At 43.1% G+C, this 19,128-nt stretch overlaps 1 protein-coding gene across 1 annotated transcript in view; it reads right to left on the minus strand.

The window, feature by feature from the left end:
• The window catches only part of efna2a (ephrin-A2a), a gene marked incomplete at both ends in the record, with an annotated part of 74,800 nt that overhangs the window by 1,478 nt on the left and 54,194 nt on the right, over window positions 1-19,128 (minus strand). Inside the window, 2 exons of the mRNA XM_079174613.1 lie at window positions 156-221; window positions 4,540-4,832. Coding sequence (XP_079030739.1) covers window positions 156-221; window positions 4,540-4,832 — 359 coding nt within the window. The remainder of the gene's footprint in view (window positions 1-155; window positions 222-4,539; window positions 4,833-19,128) is intronic.

A 19,128-nucleotide genomic window follows, 5' to 3' on the forward strand; every position in this document is an offset into this window, starting at 1 on the left:
GCCTGGCTGGTCTGTGAATCAGAGCAGAGAGTGTTGCCGGGGCATTCAATCAGACCTCTTATTCCCCACTAATTTTTACTTTGATAGCCAATCTGAACCTTTGCGTGTGTGTGTCTGTGTGTGTGTGAGTGTGTAGTAGTTAAAGCGTGACTTACCTGGAGGTCTGACATACACCTTCAGCTTTAGACATGCTCGCCCCACATGGTTTGGGTGAGGAGACGCTGTAAAAAGATTAAAAGAGGAGATTAGTCGAGAGATGAAACGGTTTGTGCTGCTGTTTCAAATCATAAAGTAATTGAGATCATTTAATAAAAGTTTTATTTATTTATTTTAAATGTTCTGCCTCAGAGTGATTTGAGGCTTATTATCAGGTGGTGGTTGGACTGGACTGGAGACAGTACTGTAACAATATCATTTTTTACCTTTTTTAAAGACGTATGTTTTCAGTAAAAAGTATTGAGAGACAGACTAACACACTGGTTTTGGTCTTTTAATGGGATTTGCTTACAATAAGAAAATATAGGGCTACACCAGCCATATCGTTTAGGTAACCCAGCTGAATGCCTTCATCTGTTTTAGTATTTTGGTATTTTAATTTAGAGGCGCCTGTTGTCAAACTAATTTGAAATTATTCCAATTACCACAAACTGACACACTTGGGCGTTTCATAGCCCTTCACCAAGCCTCAATTTAACCCCAATTATTTGAAGTCACCGTGCCTATTTATGGGTTGACAATACTTAAGTTCATAACAGATACAGTGGATATGATTACTCTGCTGACTTTATTCACTGGTGCATGGCTTTTGTCAGAAACTAGTGTATCTGTGGGCTTTAATGTTTTCACACATTAATATGCAGACTTTTCGAGACCTTTCTTCTTGTTCAGAAAAGTAAAACACAAACATGCTATAATTAGCTTGAAACAAAAATGTCAGAGGTGGTAAATCAAGGGTAGGCGTTAAAAAGAATTTTTTCTCTCATTTGTTATAACTTGACATTAATGTAATCATTAATGCAGCCTAGAGCTTTCCTGATGACATGTATTGCTTCAAGCCGTTGGAGACTTTCTTATATTATGTCCTTTTAAGTTCTCTTAAACCCATGCTCCCAAGCTTATGAGCTCCCGTAAACATACTGAGCACTTCAGGCAATGTAAACAAGTCTGTGAGGGATCAGCCCGCACACTGGGATTCAGTCGCACTCACATTCACACCTAAGGAAATACCAGCTCTCCAATCGACCTGACTTGAATGTCTTTGGAATGGGGAAGGAAATCCATGCAAATTCCCCACAGACGCAGGTCCTTCTCGCCGTGAGGTGACAGTGCTAACCACTGAGCCACCGTGCTGCACTGGCTGAATGCCAAAAAAAAATGTAAAACGTTACTATGACTCAAACTTCAAAGTAGACTCAATTAAATTGAATCTGGGTTTTTAGTCCCACCTCTCTCTGATGTGAAATAGAACTGAAGACCTTAAAGCAGATGGTGACCAACTCTCTTGACCCCTCGCACACACTCACACACACACACACACACACGAGCAAAAGAATGTGCACACACGCTGGTGCTTCCAGAGGTGTGCGTGGAGACCTATTGGCCTTCTCCCTTGAGGAAGTCTGCATAGCCAGAGCCCAGAGTGACCCTGGAGAGGACCATCATCAAGATCCACAGTGCACAGGAAATAAATCTGACCTTTCCTATGCCCTCTCTCCTCCCTCATTTTCTGGCCCTCTCTCCTCCCTCCCTCCTTCTCTGCCCTTCACCCTTTCATGCCTTCCCTGTAGCCCACTTCCACTGCCTCAAATTTCTTCAAATGCTCCATCTACCCTCCTTACAGTGCCCAGAGAAAGCCCATCGCGGTCCCCTATGAAGCCCCCGCCAGCTTTCTATCGAGCTATCTCTCCTGTTGTGTGTCTTTGTTTCGGGTTCCCCACTGTTTCACAAATGTCAACATATCAGGGTGAAAGGGCTAGAATTCCTTTTCTTCGTGCCCTCCAAAAAATGTTCACTTTTGTCATTTTTCAAAAGTCTTATCAGCTCTCCCAGCGCCTCCGTTTCCCAGCACATCCACAATCCGGCGTCTCCTGAAAACCCATTGAAAATCACTCAACCTCATCAGATGGCAGCTGGGAGAAGTAAGGGGTGGAGTGGAGCTGTCAACATGTCAACCACATGACAAATACACACACCAACGTGCACACATCGGCGCACACTCACACAGGTCTGGCCACGGATCACCATCAAAGATCGATGTGTTTTACTTGGTGGAGTATTTACGGCTAGGAGAGACACACACACACACACACACACACACACACACACACACACACACACACACACACACACACACACACACACACACACACACTCATCTGAAGGGCTGGCTGGTTAAAAATGTCAAAATGCCTTCGTTCCACATCAATACTGACCTGTGTGTGTATGTGTGTGTGTGTGTGTGTGTGTGTGTGTGTGTGTGTGTGTGTGTTTGTATGTGCATGTGAGAAACCATGCGAGACCAAAAACGTGTGTGGTTGTCAGTCAAGATGATGGACATGGCCTTTCACGGACTCACAATCGCTTGACAACTGACCCCACAACCAGCCCTCCCCCTACAATACATGTGCACACACACACACACACACACACACCCTCTCTCTTTTGTTTTCAGTCTCATGTCAGGATGGACAGGGCCCCTCCATAGTTGTATAGTTGCTGACTATACTATTGTGTTTCTGGGACCCTTGAGGGGAATGTGTACTCTACGAGATTGGTGTGCGTGTGCGTGTGTGTGTGTGTGCGTGTGTGTGTGTGGCGAGTGGGAAAAGTGCAGTAGGACATCGGGTGGCCGTTATCTTCGCCGCTTTAGCTCTCTGACTCTCGCCTGCTGTGTCTTTGTGACAGTGTAGACAACAGACTGGGGCAAAGAAATATTTGCAGATACTTAGTGCTCATTATTAAAACTTACTCTAAAAACAAATAGTGTGGGAGGAAACACATTACTTTAAACTCATTATCTTTTAATTCAGTAGTGCAGCACATTGGTTCTCAGTGATTGTCACCAAATCGTGTTACCGCATTATAAATACAATCCAAACATAGTAATGCTTCAACAAATTGAATTAAAACCTGCCAAATATCTATCACGGAATATATATATATATTGTTTTGCCTTGGCTGATCGCTCCGCCCGTTGTGGGGATGAGAATACCCCTGTAAGGTCAGAATCCCTGTCCAAGGCCAAAAAACTAAATCAAAAAATATGTCGCAGCTACATGCCGACCTGAAACTGATGGCGGAGGAACCTCATCCCATTAAGAGTCATGGTGAGAATGCATCATCTCCCGCTGAAAAGGTTAAGGTCAGCTGTGCAGCGGCAACATGGCGAGGTAATGAAGAGACCTGTGCTGGGCTGCATCGTGGCAGAAATGCTGCTGTAGAATCATTCGTCTACGTGACGAATACTGATAGAATGACAGTTCAGGTCTGGTGTGACGTTTAGAGGGCTTAGAGATCTAGTGAGATAACTTTGCTAATTGGTTATAAAGCAAAGTCATCAAGTTACAAGAGAAATGAATAATTCCAAAAGGATTACTTTTTGTAAAGTAATTTCACACATGGCAGCTCGAGACCGTCCTTGCCAGACAAACAACAGAATAAATTGTTTGTTCAAAAACTTAGGACAACCTGTGCATACATTCTCCTGACGTGTGACCTCTTGTGATCGTTATGACCGTCTTCTTCTTCTTTCAACATATTCTCCCACCTGGTTGGTGGTTTCAAACAGTCAAATGTTTTGTCACAAGCCGAGCAGCTCTCGCAGCCTCCGCACAGAGAAAAAGCGGCACTTGTCTGTGCGGCTGCAGAAAGTTTGGCCACTGACAGCAAAGCTTTTGAAAGTCAATTTAATGTGCTTTTCTGTGATTACCAACTGATCTTGCCCTAAACAGTCAGGATGCGGTAAATCTCTCCTACCAATCTGGCGCACCTAGCAGCTGAAAACAATGTTTAAGGGTAATTTGAAGCTACCATGCCTGATGAGGGAATGATACCTTTTAATACTCTGTTCAGAAAAACAGTCTCAGGGGATAAGGCCCATCTGTGATACTAATACATCACTTGTTGGAGAAACATCAATACAGCTAATATAAAAATGATTACAAAATACGCCTGGTGACATTTTTACCACTTTGCCGAGCACACCGCTTATGATCTCGACAGAAGCAGACAGACACATCGAGAAATAAAGAGAGTGAGAGAGAAAGAGTAGGGGGAGCGAGGGAGAGATGGAAGGTGTATTTATGCGCCCCTGTGGGTGTGCGAGCGACATCGTGGGCGATGTTTGAGAACTCTCTCAATCATCTTCTGTTGATTGCATATTTACATATCGTTTACAAATGCATATCGAACAACTAACACGCAAACAGAGGCTCGCGCGCGCGCGCTCGCATGCACGCGACAAAACGGACAAATACTGTTTGCCTGCACACACACACAACCTCACACACAGAAACACACGCTGCCTAGCTGATAACGCACAGATGTAGTAGTACTCGTGTCCGGGCCTGAACTCAAAGCCCAGGGAGAAGGGAGTGAAGAGCTGGAACTTCTCTGAGAAGCGCAGGGGTCCGTCAGGACCGCTGGGACGGTTGCACTCCCAGCGCTTGAAGCCGCGCATCCTGTGCTGGCAGGAGGTGTAGCCCTCGTGGTTGACCATGAACAGGATGTAGCGCTCCATGCGCCCGTGGGACGGAGGACCCTCGTAGTAAGGACAATAGATGTCCAGATAGTCATTAATGTTCACTGCCACCCGGTACTCCCCGTGCCAGAACCTGCAAGTACACAGAGGAAACAACGAAATTAGAATTTCTTCATGAATAAAAATAATCACAAAAAAGACGCACAGAATCAGTGGGCAGCGGTGAGGAGGCTTCAGGAATAGTTTACCGAGGAGAAATGAGATAGGGTGAGACATCTACTCTGAGGAAAAAAAACTAATCTTCTACAATACCATGAATATTTACGACCTATATTGAGTTCCTGTATGATTGCGCAGCACAAAGGAAACTGCGGTGAGTGTCCACTTAGCTCATTCATGCTGTGCACCGTAATTATATGGAATTGTATGATCGCTGTTGGGATTTTTCTGTCCGTCCATCTCCACAGGAAGATCCAAGGTCGAGTGAGCTACAAAACAGCAACACTCAGAGGTGCCACGCGTTGCTCAAGGACACTTCAACACACGCTTTCTGATAGAGGGGGCCTTGAAACCACCTGAGTCATGTGGTAGTTTGTAGCAAAAAAATATCCTGAAGGGTGTTTGCAACTATTTAATAAACAAGAGGAGGCCAAAGAAAATCAATAATAATCCCTCGGGTTATCCCAAAAGCCTGCATAGTTGCCAATGTTATTCTAATAAAACTTTCCGAGCGATGCTTCATGGGAGTTATTAGCATGTTTGGAATATGTTCTTTTTTTCCCAGTCCGAGTGCTTGAATGAGCCTTCTCAAGAGAAGTGGGTCATGTGATGGTAGAGAGCACACATTATTATCCCACCGCCCGAAGCAGTGTACGGAGTCGCTGGTGAAAGCCCACTTAGTTCCGTACACATGCGGATCACTGAAGGTGGCACGATGAACTGAAGTAGGCCAGAGGTTACTGAAGAAGAAATATCAGTGTATAGGCACATTGTAACGGGGATTACTTTGCGGTATTTGCCCGTGCTATATTCCTTCTCCTGGCACTGAGTCAAAGAGTTCGTAAATAATACCAGATAGCATATGGAAGTACAAGATGGTGCTTGAACACAGTTGGTGACTCCCCAATCTCTGCAAGGCAGTCAGAGTATACATTAAAAACATATGGCTGCATTTCTTTCCCCCTACATTATACAGGCTCTATTTATGTTTATGTTTTGATGCCAACGTTGCTCATATGGCAACTGAACTGCTGTTTACAATCTGGAAGTCACTGGAGTGAAACAGTCTCTCTTAAAGGATAAAGCTGTAGATATTGTATATTTTTGTTATTGTCAACAAGTTCCCTTGAAACAATATGAGGTCTGTTTCTCCAAACTTCATGACTTCCCCGTCTTGTCCGCGGCTCTCAACATTTGTTCTAAAGGAACTAAACTTTAAAAACGAATCCATTCTTTCATCTAATGAGTGCCCAGGTTTATGGTTATGAAGACTTGGATACGCTTTTAATCATTTTTGGACAACAGGTCACAAAGGAATAAGCTACTTTATATCTGCCTTTTGGCTACACAGACAATATTTGTGAGCAAAATCAATTAATTGTTGTTTTGGAATCTACATGCATTTTGTTGACAATAATAAAAATAAAAATATATATGTTTTGTAAAACAGTTTTAGCTTACTATACTGGAAAATCCACAATATGAGAGCTTCACTTTGAATTAATGGTATCTATTAGCAAAAGTTATGAAGCTGAAACGGATCAAATTTGTTTAACTGTTGTCTTAAAATACATAACTTTGTTTCATGAATAACTTTGCTTTCATATCAGCACCCTACTGGGAGAAAATACAATACATCGTGTTTTTAAAAATGATTTGATATTTCAGATGTTTTATTTACTAGCACTTCATAAATAATATGTCCCAAGACAATGACTTGATAATCTTTTTGTTTTTGCATCTTTACCAACCCACACTCATTTGAAATACAAGTTTCACATTGAGCCAATCCTCAGTAAACCATCTCACATTTTGAATGGCTGCTTTAACATCCTTTAGTGGGATATTGTTGTGCAATCTCTTTGTGGGCACGTGCACACGTCTGTCGCGGACGCTTCTTCTTCTGGTGCTCGTCATTAACATCATCGCTCACCACGGCTACAATCAATTTAATTTCAGTTGTACCCCCTCAAATACATATTTTAAATTCAGCTGGCGCACATTATCAAATCTTGTTTTCTCGATGCTCAGTAAATTTGAGAAGCAGGAAAATGTCTTCGATCAAACGAGCATAAACAAAGCCAGTTTGTCGGGCAATCTCAACGTCTCAGATGGCGCGCACACAAACACAGACTGAGCTTTTTAAACAAATTCATCATCTTCCCCCCCTCACCTTGGCAGTAATTGATTGCCTGGAATGAAGACATTTTCGGTCTAAGCACTGTTGGTTAGCGGGATATTAAGCTTTGGGACAAATTATCCCTATAACGGCAGTCCTATCTCTCTCCCAGAGGGCAAATCAGGAAGTGAGTTAGATGTGAAATGAGCGCCTTCATGCTTCGGTGCCCTATCAGAGCGAGTTTTGCAGGTTCTAAAGGGATCCTTGAACAGATCATTTAGAGGCATTGATCCACTAGGGAGCTCCTCTCGGCTCTCTCTGCTCCCAATCAGCTCTGATTAACAACTAAAGGGGAAAGGCAGAGAGAGAAACAAAGGGAGAGATGCACAGAATGAGAATATAACAGCTAAAAGGAAAGAAGAGAGGGAGGGAGACAGAGAGAGAGAGAAAAGGTAGGGGAGTAATGGCGATACGTGTGAAAAGAGGACAAAAGAAAGAGAAAGACAGAGAGAGGAGGGGGACGGAGAGGGATAATGAGATTGCACGAAGTGAGAGTAAAACAAGACGAAAAGAAGAAAAAAAAGGAGGAGGAAAGAAAGAGCAGAAGAGGAGGAGGAGGAGGAGGCCAGCTGGAGGAAGAGCAGATGGAGGAGGAGGTTTTTTTGTCTTTCATTTCAATTTGTACAACTGTGGTTTTCCATCTGACTCAAATGTGCTTTGCCTATTGATTGTGCACTGATACATTTATGGATGACTCCCATCAGAGCATTACTACTTTGGGCATACAATGTGTGTTTGCTTGAATGGACGCAAGTATGTGTGTGTGTGGTCGGTTAAATGGTAGCTTGGTAAAGTGGGTCCCGATGAGTGAGGATGCTCAATCCAAGAAAGGGCTAATGTGCCAGGATACATTAGGTTGTATTAAGCCACTCAGCGCCCTGCCCTGCTCCTGTGACACTGTCTGCATTCCTAATACAGCCAGGCGTGAAGAAGCTGTGTGTGCAAGTGTGTATGTGTGTGTGTGTGTGTGTGTGTGTGCAGGTGTGTGCCACCGAGCTGTTAAACAGTACATGCTGGTGTGCAGTTAAGTGTGGATGAGTGTGTCCCTGCATCCCCTCCTCTCAGGCTGTGTGTCATTAGGAATTAAACACACACACTGCGCTGGCCAAAAAGACACGGGAATGCTCTCACACTTACAGCCCACCTCTTCCTCATGGAGCTTATGTGCGCGATGTGTGTGTGTGTGTGTGTAGGTATTGGTGTGTATTTCTTTCAATGTGCATATTGGTGATCACAGTTTGCAAATGATTAAACCCTATCGAACCTGTTAGAGACATTACAAATATTCTGTCACACTTTATTTGAAGGGATCTGCACGAAGCCGCCGTGACACTAATAAAAACTGACATTAATCAAACTTCATGTTTATGATTACGAGGTTGCTATTAAAGAGTATACCTCAACACCTCCGGAAAGTCTTATTTTTGCAGCGATGTGGCAGTGTCCTCCAGGGTGTGTCAGTTCACCGTGACATCACAGTCGAGTGTAGCTACAGGTACAACGGAGCACACTGATGGGTGGGGCCAGAGGTGAAATGCAGCTTTTTTCAGGCTGGTGTTAAGACAGTCTGATGATTTCCTTGCTCTCACATTAACATGTAGTGCATCATAACTTTCTAGTCTTAAAGTTTTAGTTCACCGCCCCCCCCCTCAAAAAAAATAAATAAAAAAACACATTTTAGACTTCTGTCTCCTCCCAAATACAGTGGAAGCGAATGGAATCTCATTTGTGTCACACACTGTCAACAGTTGCCATAGGGACTATTTCTAATGTAGAAAGTACTTCCAATGAAAACGGTTCACAGTGTAAACACTGCTACTCTGTGGAGTATCCAGAGCAGAAACACTGACATTGCTGTTGAGTTATTAAGTCTTTTTTTCAATGCTGTGAACTCCACTCGCCTTCACCATATTGAAGACGGCAGCAGAAAACTAAGAAACACGTCTCACAAAAACTATCTGCAGGACTACATACCATCAGGGGAAATAAACCTTTCGTAAACTGACCTTAAGATATATTTTCACTCTCAAATTTAAACAGCAAGAAAAGTTTAAAAACACCATTAAATGGTATACTGAAGGTACTTTATGCTTTAACAGTTGCAGCAATTAAGGAGCAACGGCATTAATGTGGAGTTGTGTCTCTGTCCACCTGATGAATGTAATATTCGTTCTCTTTGTGCTCCGTTTTTTGGTCTTCATCAACTCCTGAGGGAAATATCTGTCTCTTTGGCGGCCTGTTTATTGTTTTGGTGCTGAGCAGGTAGTGTACAGAGGGGTTTTAGAGGTTTTTCAGCTGCCTGCTGCGAGAGTGAACACAAACATTAAGAGGCCTAGACAACCAGCTGAAACCCACTTATAAAAGCTCCGTAAAGCTGCCCGGCAGCTGCAGATTCAGGTGATGATTCTCTGTCGGTTTGTCACTTCAAGCGCAGCACCTCACATTTTATATTGTCATTTGATGCATAAGATAACGATTACAGCCGCTTGCTGGCTTTGGTGACCCCGGGTTTTACTGCAGGATCAAAATAGACAACGTTGCACAACCTGCAAACGACGCACTTCCAGCCTCAATCAATCCAACCGGAGGACATTGTGTATGTGCTGCTTTACACCCACACATTCTCAGACTGAGCCAGTTCTCACTGGGATTGTCTCAACAATTTGACAAACAAAAACATCTCCAAAACTTAAACCAATACAGTGGGCTTTAAGGTATCTTACAACAAAGTACAGCGCAAAATGATAAAAAGTTTCACTAATCCTTTCACACATTCTTTGTAAAGTCTGATCATCGGACAAGAAATAGTGCACACACTTCTTATTTTCCGGGTGATAAAACTTGATTATCTTTTATTTCCAGAGATAGATAGCTTTTTGTACTTCTGGCATATTGACAGTCAATATTATTTTGAAACGTAACACTACCAAAAAGGAGGAAATAGTGATAATTAGTTTCAAGGATGATAAGAAGATAGATCTTCAGCAGTGTCTTCATGAAAAACACATAATCTTAAAATATGCCCATAAAACAGATTGTTGTTGAAGGGCATGATGTTCCGTACACGGTGTTTTTTCAGTTTTCTGTTCCGCAGCATCGAGCCATTTCTTTTTAATATCGTCAGAGTGTAAACCTGTGCAATATGATATGATGGTTTGCCTCGTTCCTAATCCCCTCATGTCTCACAGATTCTCCTCACTCTTTCAGTGCAATTGAATTGTCTGGTGAGGTTAGCCAGATGCTGCTGAAGGATTCGGATTTTGGCTGCTCGCTCTCAAATGGATGTAAAAGGTTCATTCTGAGGCTTGGACCACAATCAGTAAAAAAAAAAGAAAAAAGAAAGGGTGTAAAAGGGTTTTATGGTATTGTGCGTACACGTCAGGATGAAAAGAAAATAGGAATTCAGGAGTTTAAAAGTTTAAATGAAAGATTAAAGAGAAGAATGAAAGCTTATGTCTTAGTTTGTGACGGGGTGTGTGTTTATGTCCTGTAGATGCACTTACAGTAAAATGTGCGTGTGTGTGTGTGTGTGTGTGTGTGTGTGTGTGTGTGTGTGTGTGTGTTTGTCTTTGTGATGTGGCCACATCTCAGTATTCTGGCATCACTGACTCATCAACATCAACTCTCAGCATGGCTGTGATCAAAGCTGCTCGGAGATGCCTCGGATGTTTACCATACCTGCCTGCGTCCTAAACAGCAGGCCGGATCAACCAGCAAACATCAAAGGACGCTTCGCTCTCTCCGTCTCTCACTCTCACTATGTCACCCCCTCTCTCCATCCACAACTTTCTCTTTTTCTCCATCCATCACGCTCGCCGATGCGGGCATTCACGCTGTGACCTGATATGTATATATTTTTTTAAATATCGCTCTTGGCTCGGGGCGTCAGTCAACGAAAATGCTTTCCGTGCACCATTTTGTTTTTGGTTCAAACGACGCTTCAAAGAGAAGCTCCAGAGAAATTTAATGATGCAACGTTTCTACCGTACAAGATCGAGCAAACCTCCATGTAAAAAGAAAAAAGACGTTATGACAACCTCTCTCCTTTCTTTGTATGCCATTTGTTGTCATTTGGATACATTATTAAAGGTACTCTGTGGAATATTTAACCCTTAGTAGCACTACAGGGCAACGTTTTTATGCTGCACCGACCTGCAAGAAGAACGACAGCATCAGCTGTTTCAGCAGGCGCCCCAAAAAAAACACATATGTTTATGTTCAAGTGACAAAGTTCTGTAGTGGCTGTGGTAATTATCACGGGAGAGAAGGAGGTTGTCAGGTGATTATAGAGCAACAAAGTCTGTGGAAGGAGGTCACGTCATGAAACAGATGTATTGGTCGGCACAGACAAATGACGTCGTTCAGGTGATAGAAGCGTCAGATCTATAGATATTTCATAAAAATGAAAAGTAAGGCAAGCATCTCAATAGCGAGAGTGCAAAAAAAGAAACCGAGTTGCTTATTCCCCACATCGCTCCATGTTTCTTGGAAAAAGAGTCAAGAAGAACAAGTGGATTTACAACTTTTAAACATCCAATTCATCCTCGCTTATCCAGCTGAAAGCTAAAGTTAAAGTTCAACTTCTGTTGCCAACTTCGCTCTGCAGTTACAGACGATGAGTGATACTTTCTGCCAGCTTATCATGAAGCGCATTAAGTCTACTGCTGTTGTATGAAATGTGATGCATAAATAAACTTGACTATCATCATTCTCTTACTAACGGGAATGAGCATCCTGTTTGCTCTCTTCTGCATACAAACAAAAGAAAAATGTGAGTCTATTAAATGTGAAATTTTATATTGAGCATCTGAAATGTGCATAATTTCACCTAATTTTGTTTTTTTGCCAGGAAGAAACGTTTGTCTGTAAGTAGTCTCAGTTTAAGTTACGTTGCTGTCTCAGTCTGCTGCGCTGCAGCTTCAGTCACTCTTAATGTCTCTCCAATTAACTCCACATTACTCTCCGTTTCTATCTCTCCGTCTTCATCTACTCCTGTCTTCACTCCTGTCTTTTGCTCCTTTTCTTTCCCTTCTTTCCCTCAATCTTCATCTCTCCCCGCTTCAGATTCATTTGCTCGCTCTCCTCATCTTCCTTCCCCCCCCCACTTTCCTTCCAGGAGCACAGCAGCATCTTTTGACATTGTTACTTTCCCCTCTTTTCAGTCTTCATGACTCCCCTTCTGTTTTCTCTTCCTTGTTCTCTGCTCCGTCTTAACTCCCCCCCCACCCCCATTCGTGTTTTTCTATTCCCCGCCCTCTGCTTTCGGCTTGTTCTTTATGCATGTTTAAAATGATTCCTGCACACACACAAACAAGCACACACACGCACACACACGCACACACACACACCTTCCTCTTGCTAAGACTCTTTAGCTGCTTTTCTCTCAGCATGAGCTGTTCCTTTCTCATGCTGTCGTCTCTGCCTGCGTCTCCCGCTGCATTGCTGCCGATGCTTATAGGTATGTGGGGCAAAGTAAATACTTTGCCTCCCCCTACATAAACACGTGCATGAGACACACATACAGTACATTCACTTATATGCATACAAATATATGATGCTGGGGCACATGTAACCATGTTAACACCCTAACCCTATAAGCACATTATAACACGTCAACACACACAGAGTGAGACAACCACGTTACACGGGGAAATACTGGGGGTTCATAAACACTGATGTTTAATTATGTAAATTAGCTCTTGATCCTCACTTCAAAGTAAACGCACGCATATAAATAATAATAAGACGAGATAGGCACAGCACAACACACAAGAATATCGTACTGTACGTCGTACGGCGCAGCAACGAGCACACACTCACATTCCCCGGCTCAAGTTGTGCTGTTTTTGAGTTCCACATCTGTCACTCCGAATAATGTCGCCCATAGATCACCGTGGTGACATTCAGCACATCTGAAAGGTTATTATGTATTTCTTCAAGACGGGCAACATGGACCCCCCGCGGATTAACCGCCGCCTGTGCCAATCCCTGGCACATTCACACACACACACACACACACACACACACACACACACACACACACACACACACACACACACACACACACACACACACACACACACACACACACACACACATATATGCCCACGTATGCACACACTGTCAGACACAAACATGCTCCCCATCATACTTACAGACACATACAACCAGACACCCACGGCACTGATATTAACATAACAAAACCTGTCGGAGATCCCCCGGTAGGGTAATTGTCACCTTGGTGATACGGTAGCTGGAACACACACACACACACACACACACACACACACACACACACACACACACACACACACACACACACACACACACACACAAAGTGGAGACAGAATAGAGCCAAAGCCACAGATAGATGGACAAGCAGGATGAGTTAGTCAGACAGACGAGATGAGAGCTCGGGCACACGCCGCGCATCTGACAAGCTGACAGACAGAGTGCATGATATGCCGATATCACTCTCCTTGTTTTCTGAGGGGCGTTCGCCACGATGCAGGACCGGCTTTGGCACCTTTCGACGGCGTAAACAGCGGTGGAGCTGGATTGGTATCGACAATGTTTGCCCAAAGCGCAGCGCTGAGGAGTTGATGGCTGGTGTCCGAGTGCACCAATGGGAATCTCTCAACACGGGGGGGGGGGGGGGGGGGGTTGGCGAGGACAAGAAAGGATTTGTGTCAGTGCCCTGCAGAAATGTCACGTAGCCACTGAGTCAATGTTTAAAGAAGGGAGAAGAACTGCACTGATTTATTTCTCATTCCATCTATACTCACGCATTCTTTTGATGTTATGATGCTGTTTTAATGACTTTCTCTTTCTTTTACAGATTGCGACACACTTTTGGATGTCAATCAACACGACCACAATATTTTATATCACAAAACCTTTTCTTCATTTCATTCTTTCGTAGTCAAATGAAACCCTCCATTGTTTGGCTCTCTTACATATTCATGATCTTTTCGCCTCATACTCCGCTCCAATAAAGCTCCACAGTCCAGGTCCAATAGAAAGAAGGCAAGACTTCTATTGTTAGCTCAAAATGTGGAGAAAAAAATAATCCACCCTTTAGGTAGTTTATCCAAATGTTTGGATTTTATTTTGTCATACACTTCGTTGCCAGTTTAATAGATACATCTTGATGAAATTAATTCAGTCTAATACAATAATCCTACCGTCACGATGGTTAATGATGTTTATGTTTTGTTTTGGAGGAGAGCTGTACAGAGAGGTGTTTCTGTTATAACCTACCCTCATTCATATAAATGTGGTGGACAAATAAACGCTAAACATTATAACGTTTATTTCAGGACTGTTGTATTAGATTGAATTATTTTTAGCGAGCCGTATTTAATAAACTGAGTGTAATTCTCGACGTTGCACCGTTCCCTGTAACTGTTTTGTATTTTACAGAACCGCGAAGCATCACTTTAGAAGATGCTCCAGAAAAACATCAACATACTTACAAGGATGTGTTTATAGGGTTTTTAATCTTTGATTGACAGTCTGACTGACAGATTGATAGACGGACTGACAACACGATTATGTAACTGACTGATTCGTCCAGCTAAAACGCCATCAGGCTTGTTAACTGACCACCTGAATAACTGACTGCGTGAACAAAAAAAAAAATGTCCAGCTGTCTGACTGACTACTAATCTTTCACATGAACAAGTGTGTCACACCGACGGGCTGACTGGCTTATTAACTGCCTGTCTCGCTCCGGCTTCACCCCCCCCCCCCCCCCCCCCCCCGGCTCAGGGATTTTTCATCTCATATGGATAGGTTGATCCAGATTGACGAGGTGAACTAATCCATGTAGTTTGGGTCAAAGCGTTTGAGCCTCCGTTGGTTGGAAGTCACAGAGGGCAGAGGGAGCGTGGGGTGGGGGGGGGGGGGGGGGGGGGGGGGGGAGAGCTGGGGGGCTGGTGCATGGATTTCTTTGCGGCATCTCTAATGAGTAATTAAACACTTGAATGGAGTCCAATTAAGATACACACTGTGTTTGCAGGCACACACACACACACACACACACACATACGTGTCGACACGCAAGTAAACATCGGCATGTAAACACAATGAAAGGCACACTATAGGGAAGCATGCACGCTCGTGGTAATAGTCACACTGCTGCGAGTAATTCAAAAATACACACACACACACACACACACTCTCTTTCTCTTTCTCTCTCTCTCTCTCTCTCTCTCAAGTCTCGCCACATTAAGTGGAGCCATATGTGCTGAACGTAACGTGGTTCTGGATGGATTGAAGGTCAATGCCGTCTGACTCTAATAGCGAGCATCTCCCTCCCTCCTTCCCTTTCGTCTCACTTTCTCTGATCTCTGCGATTGTCTCTCCGTCTCAATCTCCACCTCTGACTCTCTCCAACGCTCTGTCCGTTTCTCTTCATGTCAATCTTTCGTTCTTGTCACTCAGTTCCAATTCAATCTCGGTGCCAATTCCATGGTGCAGAAGCCCCAAAAAACAAAAACAACAAAACAGTTTCTGAACCGAGATTGTCCTCACGAGGAAGACGACAACGTTGGTTGTTTGTTCTAAAATTTGATTTGAGCTCTGTTTGCTGAACCTGACAGTTACTCTCTAAGGGTCAGGTGAATTAGGACTCTCAGGATCAATGGGCAGAAGCGGCATGTCGTTGTTAAAGCCAGGGTATTCTTTAAACTGAGTAGTTTGTCTAAAGTGTTGTCTGGCCCAGCGGTGTGGCCATGGAGTGGCAGGAAACAGGACTACCACCCCATCATCTATGATTGGCTAGAGGCCGGACCTTATTTCGAACAAACTGTTTTAAGAAGAAACCACACTTTCATTTATAGATGCAATTCAGTTTTAAACCTGAGAGGCTGCAATGTGATGGAGGAGCGCTAGGCCAACCCAAAAACCCAGAATAAGAAGGTGTGATTTGGATGTATGGAAGCTTTATGGCTGCTTCCTTTAATTTAATTTACTAAAGAAATAGTACATGCATTCGATTAGTACAAATATCACAGGAAGTCATTTTATATACAATCAGCTTGATGTGGCCTACAGCTTAATATTTTGGGAGAATAATGAAGCACATTGCTGCACTTCCACTCGATAGTATGTTATGTTTTGCAGTCAACAAAAACTACATATTTTATCAGTTAAGGTGGACAAGGCGGATGTCAAGGTGATATGAGCCACATCAAACAGTTAAATAAGAGAGGAAAAAATACATTTCCAAGGCCAAATACTATATCCAACATTTTTTATATGCGTCATTTGGGAAACTATCTCCTAAATTGCCACCTATCAAACATCACAAAGTCTCTTTCTTCCTAATTTTTTTCTACAAGTGATGGCGTCTCATTGTCTTCTCTCTCTCTGTCTTTCTGTATTCCTGACTTCACCACATCTTCAATCCCACTGCGCCCAAACCTTCTTTTCTCATCTTCTTCCCTGCCACTGATCTCCCAAAAATTCCATCCCCCACCCGTCTTCCCTTCTCTCTCCTTCAAAAATCCCTCCTCTGCAAACCTGACATCTCCAACTAGACTCTTAACCAAAAAAAAAAAGAATTGTGCTTCAGGCTTGTACCACATCTTAGTGAGAAAATTAACACTTTTGAAGATGCTCTTTGTATAATCATGATCAAATAGTTTGCATAGACCCTTTACAGCATTGTCAAAGTCTTTCAAATTATTGCAATGCTACAAAACCAGCACATCGAAGCACATTCTAAAGCACCACACTCTACCCTGTTGTTTTAAAGTCAAATTTAATTGAATTGCATGATTTTTTCTGTACTGTAAGTAGGATTACCCTTGGTTGTCTTCTCTGCATACAGTCGATCAAATCACTGAATTTCACTGTATTTTTATAAAGCAGCAATGTCAGAAAACAACAGGAGCCATGACTTTGTTTTGACATTAAATTTGTGGAAATGAGGAAGCTGCAACGGTTGCAGTTGCTCCGGTGACACAGTACAGGTCTCTAATCTACTTTTTACATACATACTGTACATGTGCACGACAGAGATTTTAGAGGAGGACAGTATCGAGTGGAGCAGCAGCAACAAAGAAGATGTCATTATTTGTTGCAATAAATCTTTCGCACTCACACAAAAGTGGAATTCGGGGAAATCCCTCACCCCCCATACTGACCTGCGGGATGCATGTATGCGCAAATTAATAGTAACCCGGTCACTACAGTGCACGTGAACGCGTCGTCATTGTGACCTGATTGCTCTGAATCACCCCGTTTCCTGTGTGCATGTAAACCTAGTGGTTGGCGCTCCTTGTCGCTGCCGGCTCAGCTGTCAATCAAACACATACACCCACTCAGAGATTTAAAGGCTAAAGGAGCATTTATAATCTACTCCAAGGACCGTTTTCCTTCCTCTCAAGAATAAAACATATCTATTAATAAAGACTTTGAAAATCACTCTGAAATGATTTTTTTTAATGCAAAAAAGGGGTTGAGTAATTATCATTTCAGGTCAGTAAAGAACCACTGCTGCTGTGACCAAAGACCTCAGAAGAATCCTCTTTTTTGGGGGGATGTAACTTCCCTTTCTCTCATCATCTTCATGCGTTAAGACTAGTCTCTTTTTTTCTCTCCACCTCCTGCCTCTACCATCTCTTTTCCCTCTCCCTCCCTCCCTCTGATCATCGTCTTCCACGGCGCTCTTCTCTCCAAATTTCCTCCCCTACCCTTTCATTCTCTCCCCTTCTCTCTCTCTCTTTCCATCTGGTGTCTCTCTATGAACATTAATCAGAGTGCTCAAGCACCATGACCAAAACAACTCCACAGAGATTCGCTGCTTCTCTCTCAGAGTCTCTCTTCCTCAGTCTTGCTCCTTTTTTCCTCAAATAGTCACAGATAGCCTCCACACACACACACACACACACACACACACACACACACACACACACACACACACACACACACACAAACACACACACACACACACACAGAAGAAATCCATAAACATTAGTCAATCTTGGTTATGATTTCAACCTGGCCTGAAGCTACTTTGGTCGTGATGGTATAGAAGTCTTTCATCCATCTTAAAGCTTACTGTTGTGTGCAGAGAGCTGTTTTTCACAGAGTACGCTCAAACTGCGGTGGGACAAATTGTGCAAAGATGTCCTGCGGTAATGTTTTTCATACACTTATTTCGGGGGGCCCCATCCATCACCGCAGAGTCAATGCAAATCACTGACTGAGTCATGAATTCACGTTGTCAAACGGACCCTCAATCTTTTTCCACTGGCAGCCGGCGCGGCCACGAAGGAGGCTGCAGCTGATTCTGCTATTAAAATTCACAGTTGGGATCACATCTGGATGCTGCGAATCCCTTGACATTCTGAAATGGTTGTGCTCAACAGCCTACGGCTTGTTGATGAGGACATTGCCATTTGGGATGACATGGCTGGGATCAATATAGTAGAGCATTATGAAGAAGCAGAACCACACAAAGATATAGGTCTATATATATATATATGCTATGAGAAACATGCCATATTAGCCGGCTCCGGGATGAAAATCTCTGAATCATTATCTTAGCTGTCGCTGAAATACGTCCAGGACTCTCACTGAACTCATGCCATGAAATACATCCCATTAAAACCAGCACTGCTCAGTTTTATGGAGCATTAAGTTGCAGTGTGACTTTTAAAATTCTCATGAATTTGGGCTTTTTTTTTTCGACATGCCACCCACAATCATTTCTGTTGAAAATATCTGCCAGGTGATGCCAGTGAGAGGGCTGGGGGCGATTACTTTGCATATTCTACACGGCGTCACAAAAAGTTGTCACTATCCGTAGTCAAAATTCTGCTTATTGTGTGATTTGTGTAGCATTTCAAGAGCTAGAATTTGAGGTCCTTTACCCCTTCCAAGCATATATGCCATACTGTATATGCTTGGAAGGGGTAAAGGACCTCAAATTCCAGCTGTATAAGTTTTCATGATTTCACCTATAACTGCCTTTTTCTTCTCATTTCCTTAAAACAAAGCAAGTAGCATCCACCATGACTAA

Source organism: Pholis gunnellus (assembly GCF_910591455.1).
Source record: "Pholis gunnellus genome assembly, chromosome: 15".
Classification (NCBI taxonomy): Eukaryota; Metazoa; Chordata; class Actinopteri; order Perciformes; family Pholidae; genus Pholis; species Pholis gunnellus.